Source organism: Hippoglossus stenolepis, chromosome 1 (assembly GCF_022539355.2).
Source record: "Hippoglossus stenolepis isolate QCI-W04-F060 chromosome 1, HSTE1.2, whole genome shotgun sequence".
Taxonomy (NCBI): Eukaryota; Metazoa; Chordata; class Actinopteri; order Pleuronectiformes; family Pleuronectidae; genus Hippoglossus; species Hippoglossus stenolepis.
Genome location: NC_061483.1, coordinates 15,431,304 through 15,444,607, shown reverse-complemented (window position 1 = coordinate 15,444,607; position 13,304 = coordinate 15,431,304). Strand labels below are relative to the sequence as shown.

Sequence of the window (13,304 nt, the reverse complement as noted above, 5' to 3'; positions counted from 1 at the left end):
GTCCGGGTCCCCGACACTTGGTGACTTGAAGAGCCGGTGTAACGAAGCTACGCGCCGCTGTCAGGCCCGAGCCGGTGCATGGATATGAGTGAAGGTGTAAACAGAGACAGGGCAGCTGCAGAACTACTGGCTCGTCCCTCCGGTGCGCTGCCCCTCACGTTGTGGGATTTCTCTGCATGTGCATAGTGAGTAGAAGCTGCGGGGCAGGCGCATGCGCACTGACAGCCCCCCCCCATAAAGACATGTAAACATGTAAGCAGGGGACATTACTGAGCATGCTATTATGAGTATGTATTTATATATGGGTGTTATTAATATTATAGATGTACATGCTGCCAGTTCAGCCCAGCAAAAAAACAAATAAATAAATGTCATCGTGTGACTCGGCGGTAGAAAGTAACTAAGTACATTTACTCCAGTGCTGTACTGAAGTATAATTTTGTGCTATATGTAAATCAGTGTTGCAGGAGGTTTGGCAATCCTTAATAGAGTAAAAGTACTAATACCACATTGTAGAAAAGGAAAAGTCCTGCTTTGCAAACATTTAAGTAAATATTCTAACTATAATCAGTGAAGTGACGCCTACTTAAAAGAACTCAAAAGTAAATGTAGATAAATAACCACTCTGTATGTCCACTCTGTACGTCTCTGTGTTACTATTATACATTATTTAATAGATTATTACTGCATTCAGATGTAAACAGCATTTTACTGTTGCAGCTTGTTGGGTTATAGAGGTCATTTCTAATTATTTTATAGGCTTCAGCTAATTATTATTTTCATTGTGGATTGGCCTAAATCTGTTGGTTATTTCTTGACTTATCTTGTAAACAGTGAATAGAAACCTCCCAACGTGCACATCACCAGGGACACTCTCCAGTGTCTTGTCTTGTCCACCAATGATTTTTGTAATTCCAATAATTATAATGACAAAATTAATTATCAGGATAAATACAAGGAATGCAGCATACCTTCTCATTTGAGAGGTGGGAACCACGAAACATGTGTTGCTTGACAAATTAGCCTACAGTACTTTAAGGATTAGATCTTTATTTTTAAAAAAGCTCAAGTTAATTTTCTATCAATTGACAAATCAATCAATTTAAAATGTTTTATATCAACTTGTATGTACAAAGCATCATATTCAATAAACTCGTCATGAGTTTTGAACATAAAATCTTCATTTGTAAAGCAAATATCAATCCGTGGCATCTTGTTGAATCAAGACATTTATCTATTAAACACTCAACTTTCACTTTTTATGGTAAGGTATGAAAAAAACCACATCCACCTAAAATGTCTTTCAAGGGCTACCGTACTGCAGAGTAGTTGCTAGGCAACCGGAGCTGCGTTTGCTTCCCCTCTTTCCGTCTCAATGGCTGAAAGAAGTTTGAATAAAAAGGCTCAGTCCGCCGTTTCACAGGTTTGTTGTCGTTTTTCATCTTTATCTCACACAAGTGTTTTTATGTTTCCATCATAAATTTAAACCGGATCACTTGTTTTTTACCAGATTAGGTTTCTCAGACACTGGGACTGCTCACCGTCCCTTAGCACGGACACTAATGTAGAACGCCATGGATTATTCTAACCAGGTGTTATTAACCCTTTGATGCACAAGCTATGCAAACCCCTTCTAATGCACAACATGGGTCAAAACTGACCCGTATTCATTTCCTGTATTTCATGCATGGTTGGGTATTTCTTCTTTTATAGCTTATTCTTCCTTCTTCATTTAGGAGAAGGCTCCTTTGATGTCATAGAAGACTCATCTTCTATGTCATCAAAGGAGCCTTCTCCATTTAGGAGAGCTGGATTCCAAGACACACCCACAACTCCAGCTTGATCCTGTAGAACAAACTCTAGGTCCTCAGCACCAGAGATTTCAGACTCAGAATCAAGACCAAGAATTGCCTCCTCATTTTCCTCCTCATTTTCCTCGTTCAGCATCTTTATGAACATGTCAACCGTAAGTCAGAAATGATTGCGACCAGCCGTACTAACACTCTGGATAAAGAAAATCGAAAGCATATTTTCAAATGCATATCAATCAGTCTATTAAGTATACACTGTTATATTTCAAGTTTTATTTTGTTGATCTAGCTATAGTTAGCTAGCCAGAAGGGAAGCTAGCTAGCTAACAGCTAGTGAGTACTGTACACATTTCTCTTTCTCACTAGTAATGGATTGTAAAATAAGACTTACATGCATCAAATGTGCAAAAGCAGTTGTGTGGGTAATTTTTGACCCATGTGTGTAAAAGTGATGAAGAAATACAAAATTTACGTTTGTTTATAAGGTAAGAAAGGAAAAAAGTAAAATAGTGATTTAAGGTAATCAAAAACAAGATATTTAATGAATACTTAGAATATTAAATGATAAAATACATTTATTTCAAAAATATAGCAAAGAAGCACTCATAAATAAAATAACACAGGTAATGACTACGAGTCAGTTTCGACCCATGTTGTACATTAAAGGGTAGTGATACAAAAATTATTTTTATTCCAAAAGTAATAAAGGAAAAAATTAAAATAAGGATGTGTGATGATCAAAAACAAGTAAATTGGGGAATCCCTGAAATACTGAAAGATGAAATTCATTCACTGCAAAGATATAGAAAATCAAAACTGAGCGGGGTCACTTTTTAACCATGTTGTGTATCAAAGGGTTAAAAATGGAGAGGGCACTGACATGTGGTTGTGGTTTTATCCACAAACACGTGTCACAAACAACAGGTAGCACAACAAACATCACATCAAAACAAATGTGGGCACATACAGCAGCTAATACAAGTAAAATATAGGTGACTTAAACCATACACTTGATGCGTTAGTTGATATCGATCATGGATGGAATATATCCATTCTCTTTTCTGTTACATTAAAACATCAGGCAAAATCAAGGTGAAATATGAAATATCATATCTTGTAGTAAAAATGTATGTTAAGGGGATTATTGTAATAATATCTACTGCTCTGTGTTGTTTTGTTGTTAAGAAACAGAGACGTCCATCCTCCAGGTCGACCAGTGAGAGGTCTAAGACAGCTGAAGTAGGACCACAGGTCACATCTGCTTCTGTTCCCAAAAAGAAGCCCACGGGTGAGCAAACAGGTTGTCACCTGCTTGCTCAGGAAGAAAAATACAAGTAAGTCTTTCTGCTGCCTTGTTATGATTCATTTTGAAATATTTTCCTATAGACCTGTATTTAATGGACATACATGACTTTATTTTCAAAACTCTTCACACACCCGACACAAGAGCTGTCAACATGGACTGAACTGTTACCTACTGAGAATCAACAGCCACCAAAAATATGTATTTATATACACAAGTTACATTCAAAAGAACATTTTTATAAATTAAAGAAATAGATTTTTGTTGTTATGTTATCTTGGTTAATGCTGAATAAATAAATAAAATAAAAGGTGCTTAAAAAATAATGATGGTACATATTATAATGCCACACAAGAGTTGATATTTAAATGAGATGAAGTGTTGGGGTCGTGTTTAGAGATGAGCTGCATGTTGGTAAAGAACTGTGTGAGGAGTTTTGCAAAGATGACCTCAGTACAGAGAAATGTGAGTTAGAAATTGTGAGAAAAAACTGTAATAAATGCCTCTCAATACCACATCTAATAATATTAAACACCTACTAAATCGTGCTGTTCAGGTCAACATAACACTGTTACCTTTCTCCTTCAACATTTAAAGAGAGAATTTTCTACAAAATATGGTGGTTGAAATTCTACAACACTAAAGTCCATGTTCATGATAAAATAATGTTTATCTATCATCTTATTTTCATCAGACTCTTAAATGCAGAGCTAGAGGCCAAAACAACAGAACTAGTAAAGCAGGCAGAACAGCTCATGGTAAGTTATTCACCCATTTGCATCATTTAACTGAATCTGTCACAACAGTAGTTCAACTGATGGGGAAAGTTGAAGGTGAATCTTTAGGACCTGACTTGCTGTATAAGGGAAACTTCTTTTTGGTGTTTTTTTATTTTAGAGAGAACAGAGTAAAGTTCTGTCAAAGCCGTTATCCACCCTCCTGCTTTCGGACAATGAAGACGAAGAGGATTCAAGGTAAGAAATATCTCAGGCTCAGAACCACAAACATGGTTGTACACTTTTTGAGGCTAATTTTCTCAGTCACCACCTCTTCAAAAGTTTAAATTTATTCCAGTGAAACAGACCAGCCTCTAAATAAAGATACACTTTTTAAATGAAGGCAGCGTAAGAATAGTAACTTATTCAAATAACTTATTTCCTCCTTGTCTTTCTGTATATTTATCTGTTCACCCACAGAATATCACGCATCATGCGTCCTGGAACAAAAGGAAAAGAGCCTCACTGTAAAACAGCGTAAGTTGGATTTTATATAGTTTCCAAATCCATTCCAAACTATTTTGTTCATTAGGCAACAATTTGTAGGTCATGACTTTTTAAATATCGTTGACATTAATATTCTCAACATTTCTTGTTGTTTGCTCGATTTCAGAAGCTTGTCTCGTGCAGATGAGTCAGCAGCTGGTGAAGATTTATTTCTAGCAAAGTTGATTCGTGGCATGGAGGAGAAGATGAAGGACACTGACATTCATGACATTGTTGGGGATGACCCCGATGTGTTTGATGCTGGAGACAATGTTGGATCAGGTAAATCTTTATATCATTTTACGTAATGTAAACTCCAGTTAATTATAAATAAAAGAACAATTAGTACAAATACTGATAAAAGTCATGTCATTTTGTCTTAAAATGACCCAAAAGCCTCAAACTATTACATTTGAATACAATCTTTATCTTTTGGTAAGAACTTATGATATGCAAGTTCTGTTTTATTAATTGTTTCAAAACAAAAGTTTATTCTTTTAAAACAATAAATGTTTTAGTTGTATGCGTATCATTTTCTTTACTTCAAAAAAAAAAAAAAGATTGCCCTGCGATCGGAAATTCTGGATTTCTTAAATAAGAGAAATGATCTGTTTTTGTTTTTTAGATAAACCGTGAGTGAAAACCACTTCTCCTGGTTTTGTAAATGTGCTCTTTGTTCTGTTTTGTTAAGCCGTTTCAGAAGCTCAGATGCGGGTTCTCAATGCAAAGCTACGGATTATGCACGAAGAACTGGATCAACTCTCATGTGAATGTTACAGGAAGGTAATGTGAAATTTGTACATGAACAATATGTCAACTAGAAGTGTCAAGAGAGAGGGGCGGACCCTCAGGTGTACACAAATTTGACACCTATCCATTAGCTGGTTACATTCTTGTTTTTTAACTGCTGCTTCTAATAGATTACTTTAAACCTAAATATTGAGAAAATGATACAGATTTAACTCTATTGTTCTGTTGGTACAGGATGATCAAAATGCTGAGCTCAGTGCAAAGATTAAGGAGATGGAGGTGGACCGAGCCAGAGTACAGAAGACCACAAGCACTCAGCAAAAACAGATTGAGAAGCACAGAGCTTTAGCAGAGGAGTCAACCAAAAAATGTGATAGTCTTCAACTGCAAGTGTCTGGATTAAAAAAGGTTTGTGTCACTGCAAACACACAGTGTGAGAGACGCCACAGACTTAATAACAAACCGTAAAATCTGACACCGTCTCCCACTGCTTGTGTGAGATAAATCCGTTGTGTTTACTTCCTTTGCTCCGTGTAGGAAATAGAAAATCTGAATAGGTCCAACAAACAAACAGCAGCTGTCCACAGCGCCACAGAGGTTCGTCTGAACAGAGCTCTGGAGGAGGTGGAGAGGTTAAAGACTCAGCTGAACAAGATGAAACAGGCGAATAAGGTAAACTGATAAAAAACATAATCTAGGTTTAATTACTGTAGGTATTCAAATGTGGTGTTTTTGATTATGTGCAGAAAGTGTTAAACTTTGACTAATATTTGTTTCTTAACTGTAACTATAGTTTATTTACAGTTGCTAATATTAGTCTTTTTGTAAATTGTTTTAATTGTGATTTCATTCTTTGCTGAACCTCATTTCCAAAGAGCTACTTGAAGGTGGTTGACTTTCACCACCTCTTTTTGACATGGCTCTTATTTTGTTTGTTCACAACCAACACATTTTAGTATTTGAAGAGCAGACTTTTATAAATCAAAACAGAAGCAGGTTTACAATCAAAATAATGTGAAATGATACAGAGATTGAAAAATCGGAAATGAATAAAGTATCACAAACATAAATCAAACACGTAATGAATAAAACTTAAAACAACAGAACAAATAAAGAATTTTATCTTTATTTTAATATTTAAAACAAGCCATTTTGGGTGTCAGAGTATTTTACTTTTAGAATGAAAAAGTATGATTAAAGTGAACTAATGTGCAACCATCTCTTAAGTAAAAAAGATAATTCATCCTATTAATAGACGATTCCTTGAAAACAGAGATAATAGCCTCACACAGTGATGATACAACCTCAACACTAAACACTAAAAAACTGAAAGTGTGGAGAACAGAAGTCTTTCAATTAGAGCAGCTGAATTTTAAGCAGCAAGTTACCTAAAGCTTCAAATTAATTTTACTACGTTGCATAAATCTAACTTGTTGCAGAAGTAATGTAAGTTCTGTCTAACTTGTACTAATTCAGTTTCTTACCTTCTATTTGTTAAGGACAACATAAGCACGGACCATCAGAGCAAAGAAAATCTACTTGCTGAAAACAAAATGCTGAAAAAGCAGAAAGCAGAACTCGTTGTGGGTTTCAAGAAGCAGCTCAAACTGATTGACATTCTCAAAAGGCAAAAGGTCAGTGTATCTTTCATACCCCGTTAATACAAACCCTGTTCATAGTTTTTGATTAAATATACAATTAACAGAGTTTTATTGTTGTGTGCGTGCAGATGCATTTTGAGGCCGCCAAGCTGCTGTCGTTCACGGAAGGCGAGTTCCTGAAAGCTCTGGACTGGGGGAAGTCGTAAACACTGACAGACTCAGCATATCATTTTTTTGGTTCAAGGTGTCCAGGTCAATTTATACATTTATAAATAAATTCCTGTGTGTTGTTAAGTTAAAGTTGTCACCTTGGAGTCCTTCAGAATCCAGTTAGTTTTACTAATAAAGTTTAGATTTGGAGATATATGATCACATTCAGTCTTTTTAGAAATGATTTAATGGTTTAAAAGTAATGCAGTATTCACTGTAGCCTTGAACTGCCCTCTAGTGGCAGACTGAAAGAAACACATTTAAGCATCACCATCCCAGCTGTCTTCAGAAGCTACTGGTTTGAAGGTATTTCTGAAGTCCTCATCAAAGTACTGCAGGTCATCCTCACGGAGCAAACCCTGAATGAAGATACACTGATGATCAGACACTCGTTCGATGCACAGAAGATATGAAGCTGTGTAAAAGGATTGATGATTCACACACTGTCTCATACCTTAGGGAAGTATCCGAGCAGTTGAACCGCGTGACGCTTCAGAAGTTTCTTTCTCTCTTCTTCAACAATCTGTCTCCGCTGCGCCTCCCTCTCCTGCTCCATCGCTCTTTCTTTGACCTCCAGTTCCTTGAAGAGAGTGATGAACATATTATGATCAAATCAGGTTGTTTGAAACGGACATGACAATCTGAAGCTGCCACAGATGAACCATGTATCATACATTATGTGTTTCACTTGTGGAGCTCAAATAAATCTTGTCTTCCTGTTCGTATGTCTGTTAGTCTACTTTCATGAAAGTTACACAACGTAACTTTTACTGAGGCAACAACGCCCTCTGGAGCCACACATGCCGACACTAAACTCTGTTCACAATTTTATATATCCTAAAATTTTCCTCAATATATATTGGAGATAAACACGGGTTTTGAAAGATTCTTAGTCTTTTTAACTGATCTACAGTTCAGCATTACTCCTGAACTTGCTGGACCTGATTCAAGCAATTTAGACTGCAGCTTTCAGTCAGCTACACACTTCCCACAGGAGATCGTACCCACTCACCAAAGTTACACAGAGCAAGAACAGGCGCTCAGCATGAGCAGTAAAACATCGGACAGTGAAGCTACACCAGTGCCACCTTATTATTGACGTGATTATGGAAACAGAGAGCCTGGGACGTACCACATCAGCCAGATGCTGTCGTCTCTTGCCCTCTATCATTTTCTCCACCTCGCGTTTGTGCTCAAGTTGCTTCATGCGTCTTTTCTGGGCATTCATCTGCTCGATCCGATCGTCCTCTGCATACTTAGCCATCATTGCCTTACGGAAGGCCTCCTCTTCCTCTTTCTCCGCTCTCTTCTTCATCTCTTTGAAAGCCAGTTGCTCCTGGCAGGCCTGCTGCATCGTCAGCCTCTCTCTGATTTTTTTCTCCATTTCTTCCTGTTAGAGCAGACACTGGGGGGTCATTTAGGTAAAAGCAAAACAATTCTAGTAAAACTTGGTATGATCACAACTTAGCTATTATAGTGCTACAACACTAGCTGATAAGTCATTTATTTATTAAGCCAAAAGCTAAAAGCCTAGAGCTGCGCTGTACATGGACGTATAACGTAGAGTGCTCCCCAGGCAGCAATTTTCTGTCCAAACCCAAACAAGCCTGAGAGAAAATTAGCCGAACCTGACAGGAATTCTGTTTTTTGTGTCCGAACCTGATCTGTACCTCATGTTTTCTCTGATTACAGGCAGTAAACAATCAAGTAGATAGTCCGGCCAATGTGACCGAACTAGACCCCAACCCGAATATCGAGTCGTGCCGGGTTCAGACAAAAAACCCGGCACGACTCGTAGGGTCATGACGGGTCCTGACGGGCTTGGGTCAACTATCCACACTCTGGTATAACAGCAGTAATGATCCTTACAACTTCTCTCTGCCTGTTCGCTTCCTCTTGTTCCTCTAGACAAAGTTCCTCACGGATTCGTTCCATCTCGTCACGCTTCTGACTCTCCTCTTCGATCCTCTTAGTCAGCTAGAGAAGAGAGAGGAGTGTTGTTAGTGATACTTGGTACCCGATACAGAAATGTGTTGTTGACTGAAAAACGTTGTCTCAACTATTTTTTGAAGATTCTCTTTGGCTTCCTCCGTCTCTCTGATCTTGGCCATTTTGTCCTCCTCCATGTGCTGCTGCTGGTTCATAAACTCCATGATGCGCCTGTTCTCGGCCTCCATCCTCTCTCGCTCTATGCGTCTCCACTCGGCCTGCTGCCTGTGGAATTCCTCAATGTGCTGCTGAGTGGCTCTGACCTTCTCCAGCTTCAGCTGTCTCTCCCTTCACCAAGACAACAACAGTTTACAGTAAAGCCATAATTCTTCCACAGTCTTTATGTTTTCTATAGAGAGAAACTGCTGCTTGTAGATTTTGTTTTTGAAAGGCATACTCACGCAGAACCAGTGAATTAAAATATCTTCAATATTAGATACACAACTGAACATGACTCTTCTCTCTTTAACTGAACAGGCTAATCCAATAATTAAAGTCAAGTTCTTGCTCATCCTTAATTAATTGTTTGACTGTGTTAAAGAATGAATGATGAGCTCACATCTGATCCTCCTCATAAATCTTCCTGACGATCTCATCCACCATGAGCTTCTCTTTAAGGAACTCCTCGTAGGCCTCTTGTCGGCTGTGCTCCCTCTCCATGACCTGCTGCTCGAGCTCCTTCTGATATTGGAACAGCTCCTCTTGGCGTTTCTGCTCCAGCCTCTGCTGCTCCACAGCCGCTCGCTCTCTTTCGCCGCGCATTTTGCGAGAATAGTCCGCCTCCTCGCGCTAGTGAAAGCAAAAAGACATACACAGTATATATACAGGATCCTTAAACACTTTTCAGCATAGTTCTCAATACTTGAAATCAACAGGGACGGTGCTCACCATGGTCTCACACCTCATGGCCTCATGTTCTGCAATCTGTGCAGCTCTCTCCTTGTTCATATACGCAGACTTCAGTTTCGACTCCAATTCTCGAAGCTCCAGACTGAAAAGAAGTCCAAAGGCGGGTTTACCACAGCAGAGGAAGGATGTACAAAAGCACAATTGCTGCATGTCCGACAGTACGTGAGTGTGTTCACCTGTTATCTTTGATGTGCTGCCTCATTTTCTCATCTCGTTGTGTTTCAAAGTTGATGCGAGCCAGCTCTTTAGCCATTCTCTCCTCTTGTTCAAGTTGTTTGTCCCTGTTTATTCTGTCCTCATCTGCCTGCAAGTCAAATTCAGTTATGACCATCTGCATTGATTAGGTAACAGTTCACACCTTAATGATACAGCAAAGTGTTATGTAAAACGAGGCTTTTCAAAGTTTGAATCCTGGCGCACTTCTGTGTTGTGGTGATTTTCAATAAAACAGAGGATAAATTACATACGATTGCTCCATGTTGCCGACAACATTCCTCAATAAGGGCCCATTTTTCACCCGATTAAGAATCTCACTCACATTTTTTTTCAGCAAAGATGAAGTGAGAAGCCTGACTCTACAGTACTACAAACATTCACTGTCAAAAGTAAATACTGCATCTCTGTCGTACATTGTTCACTCTATTTAATATTCCAGTTAAATCTTTTTGTATAACCCCTTTAATTGATTCATCACAATACAAGATTTGAAGCTACTTTCACACTCTCACAATCTGTACCTCATATCTTTCAGTTATTCAGTAATATTGTACATATTAGGTATTTTTCTGCATGTAGAGTAAATAAAAGACCTGGTGCAAAGTGATGAGGAGTGTCATTATGATTGTTAAGACCAAGGAGGAGCAGAAGCTAAAATTAAATTTGAACAAGGTAAGATATCTGGGTCACACCGTTAGGATGAAGACAAGGTGCCGGTTGAGATTTGTAAAATGTATGTACAAGCCAACATGTTGGCACACAAACTTTCGATGTGTACAGAATACAGATGATGTTAAAGTTATCCTTTTAAGAGCCTATCGTATACTGTACTCCATTTTACACACCACACTTGTGCTGAGGATTGTTGATGTTTCGATTAAGGGAGTCAAAAAAGTGATCATAAGGGTTTTAGCTGAGACAAGACTAAGACAACCGAAATAATAATCTTTGGTCCTGATCAGCTAGCAGGCAAACTCCTCAGTCCCCTGGCAACCGATAATAAAATAACGAACAGATGTAGGTGTCACATTTGTTTCCCAATTGAATTTTAAAACACATGTTAATGAGTTTATTAAATCCTGCTACTTTCACCTATGAAATATATCTGTTGTGTTTTCTTCCTACTCTACTAGAAGAAGATCTGTTTACTTAAACAAATAATTCACTTTTCAGTCTAAAATATCAGACAATATTGAAAAAGGCCCCACGTTGGTTAACATATTCACATTGTTGTGTCAAAAACACAGATTGCTGTGAGAAACTGGTTCAGGTGAATGTTTGGGCATTTTTGCTTGAAATGGCTCAAAGGACCAACACATAGCTTTTTTCATCTGTCATTTGAGCAATCGATAAATCACTTATTGATAACGTCAGTGCTGGTGGGTTCGGGGTCGTGTATTACAGTCATAGTCATGATCGCCCACCTTGAGCAGAGCGCTCTCCATCTCTCTCTCCCTGGACTCCTCCTGCTCCTGCCGCAGCTCTCTCCTCCTCTCCCAGCTCTCCTCCTCCCTCAGGCCGGCCAGGACATGCCTGTCTCTGGCCACAAACTGGGCGTCATCCTGCCTCTGCTGCTCCTGAGCGCGGCGCTTAGTCACGGTCCTCCGATTGACCCACTGATTCTGTCCCGGGGAGAAAACACAAGTGTTAGCATCAGCGACGACACACGAGCAGTAACCGCTCGGTCTGTAGCACACAAGCTAACTCCTAACGTCGGGTTCCCAGCCAGGACTTACCATGTTGGCGGTGACTTTCCTTCAACTCCGCCGTCGTTAAGTAAAATCCTCTCAACTCTGACACTCGTAAACAACTTTAAATGAATGAAACGGAGTTTCGCTGCTCGACTCTCTGCAGCAGTAAGGACCAGCTCAGATCGTGGCAGCGGTTGCTCGTAGAGACACTTCCGTTGTCAACAGAAACGGACACCGATATGTAAAGGCAGCTGCCTTTGATCCCACACTGTTCAAAGGCAGCTGCCTCTGTTGCCACCATAGACTGTTCGGAGGCAGCTGCCTCTGTTGCCACACTGTTAGAAAGCACCTGCCAATGTGCCACACTGTTAGAAAGCACCTGCCTCTGTTGCCACACTGTTAGAAAGCACCTGCCTATGTGCCACACTGTTTGAAAGCACCTGCCTATGTGCCACACTGTTTGAAAGCACCTGCCTCTGTTGCCACACTGTTAGAAAGCACCTGCCTATGTGCCACACTGTTTGGAGGTAGATGCCTATGTTGGCATTGTAAGCCCTTGGGGGTTTGGGCTCCAAATGAATCAAGAAGAGTTCCACATCTATCAGATCCATATGGACGATCTTGGTGTCTATGTATAACTCTATGATAGCAATGATGCACAGAGATGCCACTGCTCATGTAGCATTTTATTGACTACAACTGTACCAAAGTACAAAAAAAGGGCTACAGAGCTGCAATAACAGACACAAACAGTGTTAACAGACACAAACAGACTTAGTATTCGTAATATAAAACACTTTAGGCCAACACAGCTTGAAATTGTCTCTCCCGCGAGATGTAAAGCTGCTATACTAAGACTAAGTGAATTTCTACTAATTTAGCAGATAAATGGAAACTAACAATACATACAAAAAAACTATCTAATTTGCATATCTGCAGAAAACGACCAGATATTGAATCAGATAAAGAAATGCACAATAGGCTACATAAATGTATATGGAAATACCGGAATGTACAGATGGTAATGCAAACTTTAGGGCAACCTTGTGTGGGTAGCCCAAGTGCTCATCTACATTATCTGCTGACTAGTCAACTTCTTTTTCCATGGAGACCGGATTTCTTTGGCTTTGAAAAAAATATGATTATGTTATTTGTTCTGTGTCGATGTTAGGAGTCTGAAGTGTAGCACAGGCACATCTTATAAATGATCAGTAGACAAACGTCAAATAATTAACATGGCACGGACCCTTAAAATGCCTAATAAATCTTATTAAAGTTTAACTAAACCCCTAAAACATTTATAGTCAGATGAAAACCAATACATCTGAATATTTAGTAGAGATCATATTTATTTGGGAATTTGGCCGAATTAAAATACAGTACATACGAGCACAGAAAGTAGAAAAGAATAAAACCGATGTGAAGAGATGACCCCATGACCCCATAACTGTAAGCAGCGTCTCAACCAGCCATGCCCCGGAACAATGACAAACCAGTCCATGTCTCCCAGAATAAGTCACAAACAGCGGTATTGCTCTCCGACAGTGTGGCAACAAAGGCAA

The 13,304-nt window shown here is 39.1% G+C and overlaps 2 protein-coding genes across 3 annotated transcripts; one reads left to right on the top strand and one right to left on the bottom strand.

Annotated features, from left to right (window-relative positions):
* The first annotated feature begins 48 nt into the window (after positions 1-48).
* On the top strand, positions 49-7,091 carry tex9 (testis expressed 9). 2 transcript variants are annotated; one of them, XM_035173346.1, is made up of 11 exons: positions 49-185; positions 2,997-3,145; positions 3,809-3,872; positions 4,012-4,088; positions 4,311-4,367; positions 4,504-4,658; positions 5,068-5,159; positions 5,361-5,534; positions 5,664-5,798; positions 6,626-6,760; positions 6,856-7,091. In XM_035173346.1, exons 1-11 carry the CDS (start codon positions 177-179, stop codon positions 6,931-6,933), a joined length of 1,125 nt encoding a protein of 374 aa, XP_035029237.1. In that variant the 5' UTR covers positions 49-176; the 3' UTR covers positions 6,934-7,091. The 2 variants fall into 2 exon arrangements, with proteins under 2 accessions (XP_035029237.1, XP_035029065.1); XM_035173174.2 differs by lacking the exon at positions 49-185 and adding an exon at positions 226-1,423.
* Positions 7,092-7,153: 62 nt separating this feature from the next.
* Positions 7,154-11,957, bottom strand: mns1 (meiosis-specific nuclear structural 1). Its single transcript, XM_035173049.1, has 10 exons — positions 11,788-11,957; positions 11,476-11,673; positions 10,012-10,139; positions 9,815-9,917; positions 9,486-9,715; positions 8,998-9,214; positions 8,807-8,914; positions 8,070-8,327; positions 7,392-7,517; positions 7,154-7,296 (listed from the first exon to the last, which is right to left on the bottom strand). The coding sequence occupies exons 1-10, from the start codon at positions 11,788-11,790 to the stop codon at positions 7,198-7,200; spliced, it is 1,470 nt and encodes a 489-aa protein (XP_035028940.1). The 5' UTR covers positions 11,791-11,957; the 3' UTR covers positions 7,154-7,197.
* Positions 11,958-13,304: the final 1,347 nt, after the last annotated feature.